Below are 15262 nucleotides of genomic sequence, written 5' to 3' on the forward strand. Positions count from 1 at the left end.
ATACTCTGGATTAGTATCGATGAGTTTGACACCCTCCACCATGGGTTCATACTTGCTTTGTCGTACCGGGCGTTTCATGAACACTGTTCCGGGATGGGTTAGCCAGTTGGGCACCGATTGGCCATCAACATAACGTCGCTGGTGAGTAAACATTCGTTCGTGAGGAGTTGCATTGGTGGACGTGCAGAGCAAAGAGCGTATGGAATTCAGAGCGTCGGGAAGGGTAACCTCCCACCGCTCGGGGCCCAGTCCTCTTGATTTCAACGCCAGAGTTACGGCTTTCCAAATGATTCCGTTATACCGTTCCACCTGCCCATTACCCTGTGGGTTGTAACCAGTCGTTCGACTAGTTGCTATGCCGTGCTCTTATAGGAACTGTTTTAGCCCGGCCGACATGAAACGCGGCCCTCTGTCTGAATGTATGTACGAAGGTTTCCCAAACATTGCGAAGAGGTCAGAGAGACATTTCACGACAGTGCCCGAGGTCATATCCGAGCACGGAAATGCGAAAGGGAACCTTGAATATTCATCAACAACAGTGAATATGTATCTGTTGTCTGTCTCGGTCGGCAGGGGCCCTTTGAAGTCGATATTTAGTTTCTCGAAGGGTGAAGTGGCCTTGATCAACCTGCCAGGAGCGGCGCCATACAATCTGGGTTTTAGTTCAGCACAAACAGGGCATGAAGCATTCATTTGTTTAATATCTTCGATAGAATAGGGAAGGTTTTGTCTGCGCACGAAATGTGCCATTCTGGTTACCCCTGGGTGGCAAAGAGACACATCTAGGTCTTGCAAAGCCTGACTGATTGTCGCCGAACAGTAGACCCGAGAGAAGGTGTCTGCAGCAGGGTTTTCCCTCCCGGGCCGGTAAACAATGTCGTAACTATAGCAGGCAAGGTCTATCCGCCATCTCATAATTTTTTCATTCTTAATTTTCCCGTTATTTTTCCCATCAAACATGAATGCCACGGATCGTTGGTCCGTAACGAGCGTGAAGTGGTTTCCCAGTAAATAATGTCTCCATTTACGTAGGGCTTCGACAATAGCGTACGCTTCCTTCTCTATTGCTGAGTGTCTCTGCTCGCTTCCAGAGAGAGTTCTCGAGAAGAACGCGACGGGTCGCCCGGACTGATTAAGCGTCGCAGCTATCGCGTGATCAGAAGCATCTGTTTCCACCACGAAGGGCACCGAGCTATCGATCGATAATACCACGGAATTACTGATATCATCTTTGAGGCTGTGGAAAGCTTTTACAACAGCGGCATCTGGTGGGAAGTTTTAGCAATGCACTAGGGGATGTATTTTCTCGGAGTATTGGGAAATCCATCTTGCGTAGTAAGCGAACATGCCTATCACCCGGCGCATTGTCTGCAGGTCCTGAGGTGGGGATAGCTCACGGAGCGGGCGCAATCGTCCAGGATCAGGCTTAATCGTGCCGTCGGCTATTGTGTAGCCGAGAAGGTCAATTGACCTTGCCGAGAATACGCATTTCGCGTAGTTGAGGGTCAGATTATATTTTCTAGCAATGCTCAAGAATCTGTCCAGATTCATATCATGTTCCCCCTGATCCTTACCGCACACCGTGACATTGTCCACGTAAACAAAAGTGTCTTTGAGGTTTTCATCTGAGATGATGTCGTCCATAACTCGTTGGAAGCAAGCTACTCCATTCGTGACACCGAACGGAATCCTCCTGAATTGGTAGAGGCGTCTACCTGCCTGGAATGCGGTGTAAGGTTTGTCTTCCTCTCGGATGGGAATTTGATGATAGGCGCTTCGCAAATCGATGGTGCTGAATATCTTATAATTGGCCACGCGTTCGATCATCTCGTCTATGCGCGGCAAAGGGGAGGCATCGAGTTGGGTGAAACGATTGACCGTTTGGGAATAATCGACAACCATTCGTTTCTTATGTTTCTGATTGGCGGTGACCAACACCTGTGCGCGCCATGGCGAATCGCTCGGTTCTATAATTCCTTCTTCCAGTAATCGCTTGGTCTCTGAAGCGATGAAGTTCATATCGGCAGTGGTATATCGCCGCGATTTGATCGCTATCGGTTTACAGACCGGCGACAAGTTAGCAAACAGCTGGGGGAACGTTACCTCTGCGGTGGTCAAAGCATTTAAAATTAGACGAGGTTTGCTTCCTCCAAAGGGTATTTCGACGCTCGTGTGCTGCTTGAGGACATTATGACCCAGAATTACGTCTGCGCATAAATCACGAAGCACCAGTACCCTTACATCCCGATGCGTGTACCCTTTTACGTCCAATTCAACATTGCAGTACCCTCGTACGCGGGACTGTAGTGATGTGGCGGCCATGCATACCGTATTGTCTGTCGGGTGGATCTTCCATTTCCTGCCCTTCACTAGCGAGCTGTTGACGAAACTTTCAGAGCGACCGGTATCAATCAGAGCCTCAGCCATATGCCCGTTAATTCGTACGTTGATGATAGCCTTGGATAGATTCCCCGGTGAGGCTGCAGTTAGTTTCTTTTGTGAGTAGAGAGCCGCAGAAGTGGGTTTATTTCTCCTTCGAGTAGATTTCCTTAGAGTAGATTGGCGGGGCATTTGTGGCGGGGTGTCTTTTGTACCCACAAAAGAAGCATTTACCAACCGAAGTAGTTGCTGAGGAGTTTGTCGAGGTCTGGGTATCCGACTCCTCTGGTTTTTCTCCATCCTCTGTGTCAGGGGTGCCCTGTGGGGTTCCTTGAGTTTCCACCGTAGCGGCGTTCATTAGCAGCATCGGTGTCCCAAATGACTCAGATTGCTGCTGAGCCGTATCCATCGCTCGAGCCTGGTCGACTACCTTTTCAAGAGTGGGTTGCACTTTCTCCAGTAAGCGTTGCCGTATGTGGGCTGACCTGAGCCCTTGGATGAATGCCTCTCGGGTCGCTTCATCTCGGTGTTCCTCGGCGGTTACGGCCCGGAAGCTGCCGTCTTTTCCCAACTGTCTCAGAGCTTGCAGGAACTGATCGATTGTCTCCCCGGCTGCTTGCTTGCGTGTGTTGAGAAGATGTCGTATGTACACCTCGTTCTTGCGCTTCACGTAGAGAGCCTGCAGCACGTCGATCGCTGCTCCGTAGGTGTCACACTCCGAGAAGAGCCTGTATACACTGGGCGAGACATGATTCACAAGGGCGGCCAATTTGTCGGCTCCCTCTTCGATGATGGTCAGATAGTGTGAGAAGGAACGGAACCAATGCGACCATTTCATTTCCGAGTCAGTCGCGTTTGGGTCAGCGTCGAACCTCTCTGGTTTGTAGATCTTGTCCATCGTTGGTTGAGAGAGCCGAGAAAACCAAATGGAATAAATTGAAATGTAAGCGAGAGAAGAACCTTCAGAGTGTAGGCTTTATTCCATTTGATTGAAGCCGCTTCTACGGGCACATCAGGGAATACAGGTGCAGCAAGGAGTACATAAGCAGTAAGGTATACACGCGCAACCGATCACCGCAAAATAAATCAGTATAAGCACGGAGTCCGATATACTCTCAATTCTCACCATTCAACGAGCACCAAGTGAACCGCCGCCGTAAATGACAATGCCCCTGGGACAATCACCCCGTTCGTGCGGAGCTCGGCTTTATCTATTCCGTGCTCGAGCCGCGCGACATGTGATCACACGTCACGACCTTCGATTCACCACACTCATGGGTGAAACTCTTCCACATGAACACGGAAATACCCTTTTTATTTTAAATAACAACAAATATGGAGGTTTTCGTATTTTCGTCGTCAGAAGCACAAACCGTGGGACATTGGGGTGTTATTCACTTATTCCGATATGCGGATTCGATTCTTCCCTCATTTCACCCAGATGGACTTTTGATTTACGTCATGACGTCATTACCGCGATTAACATCATGTAAATTGTTCGCACAGCAGTTTATTTCATGGCAGAGGAGGGAAATAACATAATACTCTCCATGGTAATGTAATTATTACCATGAGGAGTCGAGAATTTCGCTCCCACAGAATGAAGGTGATTTCATTCCCTTGATTTCTCGACTTCCAGTTAAAATATCCGCCATTAGCCCCGCCCCCTCCACGTCTCGCCCCGCCCCCACACCCCGTCTCGCCCCGCCCCCTCCACGTCTCGCCCCGCCCCCACACCCCGTCTCGCCCCGCCCCCGCCCCAGAACCGTTATTCAATTTTTAACGGCCCATGATGACGTACAATGAAGGGGGCGTTCCCATTCGCTCCCAGGGAATGACGTCACTGTATGTGTTTGTTTCACTCGAGTGAAGACGTTGGTAGTGATAACACGTTTCCAACGTTCTCTCTCTTTTCCAATATCCTCGAGTGCATTTTGACAATGAGACTAATTGAGGTTTTACCTCAGAGAATTAGTTTTCATTCTCCGTTTGAAAACGAGGAGAAATCTCCTGACAAGCAGGAGGTGAATATTTGGAGACGTGAAGAGGGTTATCCCCACGAGATGCCCAAGGTGAACCAGATGTTCCATTTCCTCTTGATTCTCTTCCCCAGGTGTTCATGTTCACCTTGTGTACAACCCCAGGTTCATCCTCCACACGGACAGAATGTGAAATATTATTTTTATATTTTATTGTTTCCTTCCCTGTGAAAGAAAGTCCTCTCGGAGTGGAATGAGGTTTCTATGTTTCCTTACAGGTTCCGAACCTGGAAATTATCCACAAACTTGGAGCTGGAGCCTTTGGGACGGTGTTCCAAGGGACACACCTGGAATCCGGGAAACAGGTAAGAATGTGAGCGGTTTGTTCGGTTTCACTCATTCATTTGTTCCTCGGTGTAATTCATTCGTTGCTCGGTGTAATTCATTCGTTGCTCGGTGTAATTCATTCGTTCCTCGGTTTAATTCATTCGTTGCTCGGTGTAATTCATTCGTTGCTCGGTGTAATTCATTCGTTCCTCGGTGTAAGTCATTCGTTCCTCGATTTAATTCATTCGTTGCTCGGTGTAAATAATTCGTTCCTCGGTGAAATTCATTCGTTCCTCGGTGTAATTCATTCCAATGACTGACAGGACATGAGGTCGAGATACAAGGAGTCGTCAACCAACCAATGTCTCTCAGAGTCTCGACGTTTATTGGTGTAAATTCACATGTAAAGGTCAAATGAACAGAACAAACATTGAATTGTAAATATTCGGATATTTATGAATGAAACAGGTTTACAAATGATCACGTGTTGTAATTTTGTTGAGTTTTGATTGTCCAAGATATCTTTCAATCAGTCAATCTACGTCACAATGGAATGAACAAAGCTGGACAACCACGGTGTGTTCAGTTCCCAGCGAGCGCTTGCCAAGCCTGCCGTTCCATATGGACGGTTTTGAGTGGAGTGCTCGATTGAGTGCTTCAAGTTCCGTCCACAGAATGAGAAAATCAAGTTTGGTTTAATAAATAAATACGTCTCCACTTAACACTTAATCGTTTTTTTTCTTGAATAAATATCTTGAAACGGATATTTTAACGTTTTTTTTAATGTGTTTGTATTCTGATTGGCCCTGCTCCCCAAAAAACGATGATGTGATGACGTCATACGTGACCCGCCACGTCATCTCGGTTATACTTTTGCTGCGGGACCGACATTTATGTGCGGTGTTCATCTGCTCTGAACTGTGAAAAAGTCCTGAGATTGGCAGCACGATGTATTGTTGTTGGTTGTAGCAAAACTATCAAAGATGTTGTGAGGATCCGTGTTTGACCAAAACATTCAACTGAAAGGAGAATTTGGACACCGAGGTGAAACTGAGCAGAGGAACGTGGCACGGCCAGACTGGTTGAAGTGGAATTTGCAGCACCCAGTTTGAAGATGATTCGTTCCACTCCTTCCTGTATTCACAGTTTGGGAAGAGTAAATTGAAGACATTGAAAGCCAACACGATCCCCACGAAGATTAGAGATAATCCTCATCCGATGGAAAATAACGAAATGGACAGAACAGCGGGGGAAAGGGGCCATTCAAAAATTACATAGTGCATCGGGTAGAGGGGGGTGTATGTCCAAGTGTTACGGAGTGGGAGGGTGTTGGGGGTGTTTGTCCAAGTGGGAGGGTGTTGGGGGTGTATGTCCAAGTGGGAGGGTGTTGGGGGTGTATGTCCAAGTGTTACCGAGAGGGAGGGTGTTGGGGGTGTATGTCCAAGTGTTACCGAGAGGGAGGGTGTTGGGGGTGTATGTCCAAGTGTTACGGAGGTGCACTGTACATCCTGACACGAGAATTCTTTTTTGAATTTTTTTTTTCCAGCGATTCTTCACCATTGACAGATGCGACCAAAAATGATATATAGCACGATATCTCAAAACGTTGTGAATGGATTGTGACAAAACTTGGTGAATGAGTTGGTTGGGTGACGAGAAGAAGCCGATTCGATTTTGATTCATGCCCAGATCCAGATCCGTCCTATCAGTGGGATACAACACCTAAACTGTTCAGCCAGGCGGAGGTATGCGCTCCACCGGGTGCCGTTCTGGTTATCCTGGAACGGCCTCCGTATCGACATTATATGAAGAAACAATGCTCCAGGCAGCTTTCCAACACTCAGAGGTTTAAAAAAACTTTTAACTTTATTTTAAAACCCTCCAAGTGTGACGGTAAAAATCGTGCTTTCTACACACACAACCACCGTTCCACCAAACTGGGAGGAGCCAACCACTACGCTCCTCCCAGCAGCGATGAGCAACACATGAGCAGAGCGTAAATGTGCATGAAGCAAAACATGAATATGCATGAGTCAAGACATGGGCGGAGCATTAATGTGCATTTTTCATCCAAACTTCGTGACATCACACTGGTTTCCACAATCATAACAGAGAAGTGTTTCATCAAAATTCCACGACACTCGACTCGACATTCCACGAAAGCAGAGTCCGAATCGATGGTTGCAAGAAAGATTACATCAACTCGAGCATGTTTGAGTGTGCAATGTTAAACTTCTTATTTCTGGAACACACACTGATTGAAACTGAACAACACCAATGAAACAACGTAAGGATAACATCATCTGATCCAATTCATCGTAACATACGGTGGACATTTACAATCATTGTATATCAATAGAGACCAACATTGTGCTCGTTTCCTGCTTTTTCATGCTCTGTTGAAAGGTTATATCATGAGACAAGTCTGACGACGACGATGGTTCACGAGTGGTATTTGACGATGTAGATTGTTTCAGAAGTCAAGGATGAGACGATGTGACAATTTTTGACCAAGTTAGAAAGAATGATCAACATGATGTCGATCATGAGTGACGGGTTATTTGCTCCAAAATGTCGAAAACCCGGTTTCGTTCAACAACTTTCAAAATTTGACCTTTGCATAACCTTTAAAGGTCACAAAACAATGTTGTGGACATTAAAATAAGGAAAGAGGATATGTGCTATAGCTTACTGGAGTTAGTTTGTCGAAGAAGGTCGAAAACCCGGTTCGATTCCCACAACTTTGAAAATTTGACCTTTGTGACCTTCAAAGGTCAAAGGTCAAGGATTATGACCTTTGGTGCAAAACTTCCTCTGGAACATTCCAGGAACAATATAACGTCATATAGGCTACATGGCATTTCACACTCCTCGGATTATCCATACTTTGATGAAATCAGCATAAAAAGAAACTTGAAGGGTGCGCCACGGGCAAGGTGTTCGAGATAAAGCAAAATAGTTTCAAGACTTTAGGTGGGGAATGACGTCAAGATTATGCATTAAAAATATTGTCATCCAAGCTCTCAAAGTTTGGGCAGTCGTATGATTTTTATGTCAAAATTCGAAATTTTCTAAGTTCGTGACCTTGTGACCTTGACCTTGTGACCTTGACCTTGGGACGAAAATGAAAAATCGAGCTCCGTGGGGCTATGCAGGTGCCCCTGGGCGAACCAAATACCGAAACCACTGCCAGATTCGACAAACCATTCGGAGAAGATGGATTTTTCTGTCAAAATCGCGATTTTCTAAGTTCGTGACCTTGTGACTTTGACTTTGGGAGGAAAATGAAAAATCGAGCTCCGTGGGGCTATGCAGGTGCCATGGGGCTAACCAAATACCGAAACCCCTGCCGGATTCGACAAACCCCCTCGGAGAAGATGCAAATTGAAATCGGCTACCCCCTTAAAGCACATGTTTTTTGGGCGTGGCTCCACCCATAATGGGCACACCACGCCCATTTTCAGGAAAATACAACTCGATCATGATATAAACCTCCCACCAAAATTTTGTCACGATTGGATCAAAACCCACGTAGCTATGCTCGGGACAGACAGACACACAACAATAACGAATATAGTAGTCACTTATTTTTTTCGTGAAAATATTTTTTCGTGAAGCAATTGTTCCATATGTTTTCTGTTCCTTCCCCAGGTTGCAGTGAAGTGCATGGAGAGAAAAAATTGGAAAATGGTGAGTTTATGGGAATGTGGTGAATGTAGGACCATTTCCATGGAACCCCACCGGCCATTGGGACTATACAGGCTGTTTGTGACGTTTAAACCCACACGTAATCATGTGAGAATGTACAGAGGTAACGGAAACGGCAGCACAATGGTGGATGTTTCCGAGTCTCTGCCACGAAAGATCATCTGTTTCGATATTCGGGATTCCTGTTCCCCGAGGCTCCTCAGCACTTCCTTCTGCAAATTTTTAACTGGTTCACTTCCTTTATATGAGATAAATTAAATTATTGAAAAAATGATTGCCTATTATTGACAAGTTTAATCTATTTGTTTTTGTTTTTCAGCTCTCTGATGAAGGGAGAATGTTACTGCAGGTTGATCATCCAAACATTGGTGAGTGTGTGCATTGCACCCTTTCCTTGAGCTTTTACATCGATTTTGGTGATGGCTCTGACTTGTGCAGTTTGTTCTCATTGTTTCTTAACACAGCACAGGTCTTGCTGAGTCGTCGAGACTGGAAACCCAATGAATGACAGAGCAAATGTTCACAGAGTTTGAGGAACCATTGACCCATAATCTATTAGAATAAATGTCAGTGTGTGTCCGTAAGTTCGTCGACCCGTCTCCTCCATAATTCCAAAACCATGAAACCCAGCGGCCCCAAACTTTTCATGCACACGAAGGGATCTCGGAGGGAATACATGAATGAAAATTGGGTGTTTGGGTTAATTTAAACACCCCTTTTGAAGATAATTTATGGGGTAAATACTAAATATCACAACAACAAAAAACAAAATAAGCCTTACAAAAATAGTGGCGTGCCATCTTTGTCAGCCCTCTGTCAGCTCACAAGAGTCTGAAGCCGCTATATTTTTTGTCCTACTCAACAATGCCTCGACTTGGAATAGGCTGCAACAATTTGTTAATGGAAAGTTTTTTTTTTTTTTCACTTTCCTCACTCACATTATATTGAATGCCTGATCATCAAACCTACAAATCAATGGATACATGGCAATGCTTGTCAACACCCAGAGATGCAAACGTTCGTGGGTTTATTTAATTTATGTACATGCCAAAAGCTCCAAAATCTCTTAATCTCAGCCGAATTTCAAAATATAAACTTTTCTATTGATTTCAACAGCAGTTTTGATTTCGAAAAAAAGTGTTCACTTGTCCAATTCGGACATCGCTTGACATTCCAGTCGTCTCCGGATGCATGGTGATGACACAACTGATCGGCAATCGCTTGCTTCGTCAGCCATGACTCATCAACCGTTTCGCTGGAGTGCTTGATTGAGTGCTTAAGCCACTTGGGGAGCACTCTGCAATACTCGCAGTGTCACTGAATATATCGATCAACTTGAACACAGTTAAGGGCTCATTCGTCTGCGTTTTGGCCGTACATTGGCTCCGGCGGTGAGTCGGGTGGTGATTCATTCGCTGAAAATGTGAAATTTTATTTTACACCACATTTCCCCGAATTGTACCATCTTCTTTCATTATACGACCCTTCACTTCAGCAGAGATAAATAATTATAAAACACTGTTTTGTTTTTAAAAGTTTCTTCAACTGTTTTGTTGCTTGAGTGGTTTAGGCATTTGGTGAGCGCTCTTCAAGCTTTGTTGGTGATCTGTCGGCTCGGTTCTGTTTGGGGACATTTCCGGAGTGAGGAAGCCAAAATAAATGAGATGATTACAATGAGTAAAAAATGTTTTTAGTTTTTATACAAAGCAGTGAATTCCCACATCTTGGCAGGAGAGCTGAGAGATACCCATGCTCTCGCTCGAAGCTGTCTCGCCTGGGTTCAAATCACAGGTCAGGTAATTCATCAATGTGTGTACCGTCTCTCGGATGGAAGTTAAACTGGACGACACATCTGCCATAATCCCCTCCTCTCCCCCTCCCCACCTTTCTCTCCCTCTCACTCCCCCTCTTCCTCTCTTCCCCCTCTCCCTCTCTTACCCCTCTTTCTGTCTCTCTTACCCTTCCCCGACTCTCAACCTTCTCTACTTTCACCCCTCTCCCTGCTCCCCCACCCCCTTCATTGTTAAGGAGACTGTTAAGGACTGTCGGTTTGGTTTTAAATTTAAAATGGCACACACACCATGTATCGTGCACAAATCAGAATAGGACTGAGCCGACCGGAGGGGTGCAAAGGTCGCTGCATGTGTCAGTATTCATGCATTCAGGCAGACCTTTCACAGGTAGATAGTATGGATTTCAATGCTCCCACCTGGTTTTATATGAAACCTGGTGGTTAAAAAGAAGATGTTGCTGTTTGGGCACATTTTATCACCCTTCCCTACCCCTCCCCTCATGTTTTGTTCTCTTCTCTGCCCCCATGACACCTTCCCTTCCCCTCACCCTGCCTTTCTTCCCCTCTCTTCACGCTTCTTTCTCTTCCCCTACCCTCATGCTTACCTGGTTCCAAACCTCCTCTCCTCTCCACCCCCACCTTTACCCTTTCATCTCCCAGCAGTTTCCGCTTGCTGTGTTCACATGTTGTTTTGGCGTATCCCATGTTGATCAATTCTGGACTACCCCCCCTTCTCCACAAATCTCACTATCAAATGCATTTCGAGAACTCCCCTCACGCATATCTCCTCCCAAACCCCTCCCCACTTCCTCCCCCTCCTCTCTTTCCCATCCTGCTCGCCTCCCCTGACTCGGAGTGTATTGTGACGTTTGCTGAGGCATCCCTCCCCTAGCCCACTTTCTCGCCCTCCCTCCCCTTCCTTTCCTTACTTTCCCCTCCCTCAACACAGCTTCCTCCCTTCCCTTTCTCTCCCACCCCTCTCTCTCTCTCTCTCTCTCTCTCTCTCTCTCTCTCTCTCTCTCTCTCTCTCTCTCTCTCTCTCTCTCTCTCTCTCTCTCCTCCCTCCTTTCTCTCTCCCTCCTCCCTCCCCTTTCCCCGTCTCTCCTCGCTTTTTCTCTCCCTCCTCTTTTTTTCCCCTCCCTCTCCACCATCTCCTCTCTTCCATCTCCCCTTACTCCCTCCCACTTGATCTCCCCCTCAGCAACGTGACGGGTTGTATTTGCTGGAATTAAATAAACCACACCGAGGGTAACATGGATCAAGTTCGTCTCGTGTTCTGATGACCTGTTTCAACATTGTTTTCATTTGTTCCATCCCGCCGTCCCCGTGCAGTGAAAGTGTTTCGTTTTCAAGTTTTGAGTGACTGCGCAGCCTTAACAATGGAGTTTGTTGATGGGGGTAAGGCTTTTTCAATTCTCCTTCTGTTTTGTGGTGATGTTTGTGTTCATTTTCTCACACTTTAACATCGTAATCAATTTAAAATCTGTAATAATTACCCCGTGCACACAAAATGTGAAAAGCAGGGTGAAGCATTTGGTTCATGTCCGTCCATCTGTCTGCCTCATCAGTTTATGATCATCATTTATGAAGGAGGAACAACTCATTTAAATTGAATGTTTTATTTTGAACACGAATCTGAACATCAATGCGAAGACAAGTCTGTCGTTTTGCCGAACGTTGGCTCTGAATTTGTTCCGATCACAAATGTGGAGAGAGGAGTGAGATGATCTTTTTTACTCTGCCGTCCTGCCTGGCACTCAAACAAAATTGAAAATCATTCCAAACAGGAAACTTAGTGTTTTTCAGGACATGATGAAGGACACAAACAAAAGGTCAACTCACTGATATAACATGTCAGACAGGATGATATAATCGATACTCGGTAAAATGGTGGTGTAATCCAGAATTAATCATTTTATAAACCTTTAAACATCTCTGAACTTTTATTGGAATTGAATTGTATGTTTGAGCACCGTAGAATGCAAATTGTCTTCATAATACATCCAAGAAACATGCTCTATAAACATGATACACAGCATGAGGGCACGGCATGTGAGAGGTGCAGTATCGGAGGTGAAGATGAGGCCGTCACATGGCTGTGTCCGAAGCCGATTGATGCTCCAATCTATGGTGATCAATGAAGCCTCCATCTTCTAAACTGACTCAATGTCACCTTATTTCAGTGTTTAAGAGTGATGTGTAAGACTGCTTTCGGAGTGATAAACTTGTGGATTTTTAAACGATCTTTCAAATCATTATATTATTAAAATTTAAGAAAAGACTTGAACACAACAGGGGATATCATGTTCTGTGAACTCACTCGTTTTGGTTAGTTATTTCTGCACAATTGTATCTAAAGTTCACGATATAACTTTTTGGATGACACAAAGAAACTAGAACGGCACTCTGTAGAGGACATACCGACGCCAGGCTGCACCGTTTACAATTTGAATCCCAATGATCGGCCGGATCCACATCCGGAACTAAACCAAAATTGAATCGGCTTGTTCTTGTCACCTCCCCAACTCATCCACGAAGTCTTGTCCGAATTTGTCCGAAACTTGTTGAGACATCGTTCTATGGATATGTTATTTCTGTCCTTATTGTATCACTCAATGGTGAAGAATCACTTAATATTTTATCACTTCACTTGTACATGCCTTGTATTTATTTGTTTCTGTGAAGAGTCTCACGATGAGTTTTGTGTGCAGAAACGCTCCATGATTTCGTCTCTCGAAATGACCCTCTGTCTGAACAATTTGCGTGGCCGATCATGTACCAGGTGAGTGAATCGTGTTCACAAGTGTGATGCACATGTCCGGTTTGAAATGTTGTATTGAACAGGAAACAACATAATTGTGAACGAGTTTGATGTTTAATTTCAAAATGAATCTCATCATGTGCTTTTGATCTTTTCCAGACTGTTTCTGCACTTGCACACATCCATGATCAGAACATTGTTCATTCTGACATAAAGGTAAGAATCCAGACAACGAAATGTTTTTTTTTCTCGGTTCATTTCATGATTGTATTTTCATCACATAATTCACAGATTTTTTTCTCAAATCTCTCATTCTATAAAACCTATAAAAAATGAGGGAAGGTTGGCAGGAAACACACAGAAATTCACAAAACTTTCGTTCATATGTTGAACATACAAACATTACTTTAAACAACCGCAACGTCTGGAAGTTCACCATTCATCAATATCACCTGAACATTGAAATTTCATTTTCATTATTCTTTGCTGATTGAGTGGAACATTTTCACTCGTAATATAAATCTTTGTAGTTTGTAATATAACATTGTATTTGGTGGTGCTGCGTTTCAACAGAAATTCATTAAATAAACTCCAATATTCTTTGGGGCTGGCAGGGTGCCATTGACCGACCGACACTTAGCCTCTGAGTCATCTCGCCTGGGTTTGAATCCTGACCCAGGTATAAACTCTCATCGTGGTGTTTCACAAGCATGGTGATTCATGATTGTACAGGCCATCCCTCAGATGCATGTAAAACTGGGGGTCCCGTCTGCTGCCATTAGTTTGTGGACGTTAAAGATCCTATGGTGTCCTTCAGGGAGAGTGGGCAATTCCTTGAGGAATATGGTGCATTGTTCATCCACCCAGATCCACTTCTGCAAGTCTGGCCAATTCTGAGTGTTTGTCACATGTTGATCGATCATTTCAAAATTCGAGTTTTGATTCGATGGATTTCATGACTTGAAGTATTCAGGCGATCAGGAATGAAACTTCCTGCAGTAATGTTATTTGGAAGTGAAAATTATCATATTTCACATGAAAATTCACCAACTCTCTGAATGTATTTTTATATTTGTTGATAAAAACATGCGTAGACGTCTGCTTTCCTCTCCACGACTTTGGAACTTGCAATTTTAACCTGTAGACATGGCACAGTCCTGCAAATGATTCAATGACACCATACATTTCACTCCCTGGTATGACGAGTTCGGGAAATTGAGCATATTTTCTGGGTCGATTAGAAAAACTCGAGGAACGTTTTGAACATTAAGTGTGCTGATTATTGAATGAAAATCTGACACCACAGTGAAGTAGCATGGTATGTACATGAAAGTTTGTGAGAATCATTTTAAAGCATGCAGCCGTCGGTGAGATACCCTGTAAATCCACCTTCTTCTTTCATATACAGCACAAGGCTGCAGGGTAGCATCATGTCTGAGGACATGGCTGTACCACTGATTGAATCCCTCCCCTCTGTAGGTTGGGGCAGGAATTTGAAATTTGTTCAGGGTGCAGCGATAGCTCAACTACTCTTTGTGAAGGACACCGTGGGTCTTTAATGTCCACCAACGAAGACCGACAGATGAAATTGATGTTTAATGACCATCCGAAGGATGGCACATCCATTGGTGAATCACTCTGCCAGTCAAACACTGGGATGACATTTGAAAGCTGGGTCAGGATTTCTTTCCCAGGCTCGGCAATGTAGAGGCGAGTGTGCGTACCTCAAGACCATCCTGTCGGCTTGTAAATCCAACTGGGTAATATCTCCTTTTATCCTTCATCGGATAGATCTCGAGCTCAAACAAGTTTCAGAATGGTGAAATTTTTTTCAAAGTGTCATGTTAACAGCAATTTGGACAATAATCTGCACAAATTTATTAAATTAAAGAACTGACAACATAGCTCAGAGGTAACAATATATCCAATTGATCTGACATCCAGGCAGCTTTGATCACAGACTGAAGTGGATCCACGTTCACACTATCAACCCAATTCTCTGCCAGGAGTGTTACATCACCGAGGTGCTGTGATTTCAGAGGAGAACTCAACCGAGCTGCACCATCTGCCAACTCTTACTTATAGATGTGAAAGATGCCACACAACCTTTTGAAAAGTGTTGGATAAATTCCAATTTTCTGACATGGTTTTGGCCGGCTTCAGCAACATTCAGTGAAAGATAATCTCTGAGTTATGTCTGTTTGTGGTTGGTTATGTCTTCATCTTTATGGTATGATTTTTACGAATTGTTATCATTCCACTTTAACAAAGCCATCTCTGTTTTTATCCTCTCTCTCCAGCCCCAAAACCTCCTTT

General features: G+C 44.5%; 2 protein-coding genes across 2 annotated transcripts in view; one reads left to right on the plus strand and one right to left on the minus strand.

Moving 5' to 3' along the window:
* The window catches only part of LOC147031902 (uncharacterized), a 3932-nt gene extending 210 nt beyond the window's left edge, over positions 1–3722 (minus strand). Inside the window, exons 1-2 of the mRNA XM_085868990.1 lie at positions 3506–3722; positions 1–3380 (exon numbers count right to left, since the gene is read on the minus strand). The exon at positions 1–3380 is cut by the window's left edge and continues 210 nt beyond it. Of these exons, the coding sequence (XP_085725116.1) occupies positions 2525–3277 (753 nt within the window). The 5' untranslated portion in view covers positions 3278–3380; positions 3506–3722 and the 3' untranslated portion in view covers positions 1–2524. The remainder of the gene's footprint in view (positions 3381–3505) is intronic.
* Positions 1–15262, plus strand: part of LOC147031901 (sperm motility kinase 3A-like) — a 58501-nt gene that overhangs the window by 25109 nt on the left and 18130 nt on the right. The window lies entirely within an intron of this gene.

The sequence above is a fragment of the Eptatretus burgeri genome, chromosome 2, assembly GCF_056783735.1.
Source record: "Eptatretus burgeri isolate ZD-2024b chromosome 2, Ebu_testis_v1, whole genome shotgun sequence".
Lineage (NCBI taxonomy): Eukaryota > Metazoa > Chordata > Myxini > Myxiniformes > Myxinidae > Eptatretus > Eptatretus burgeri.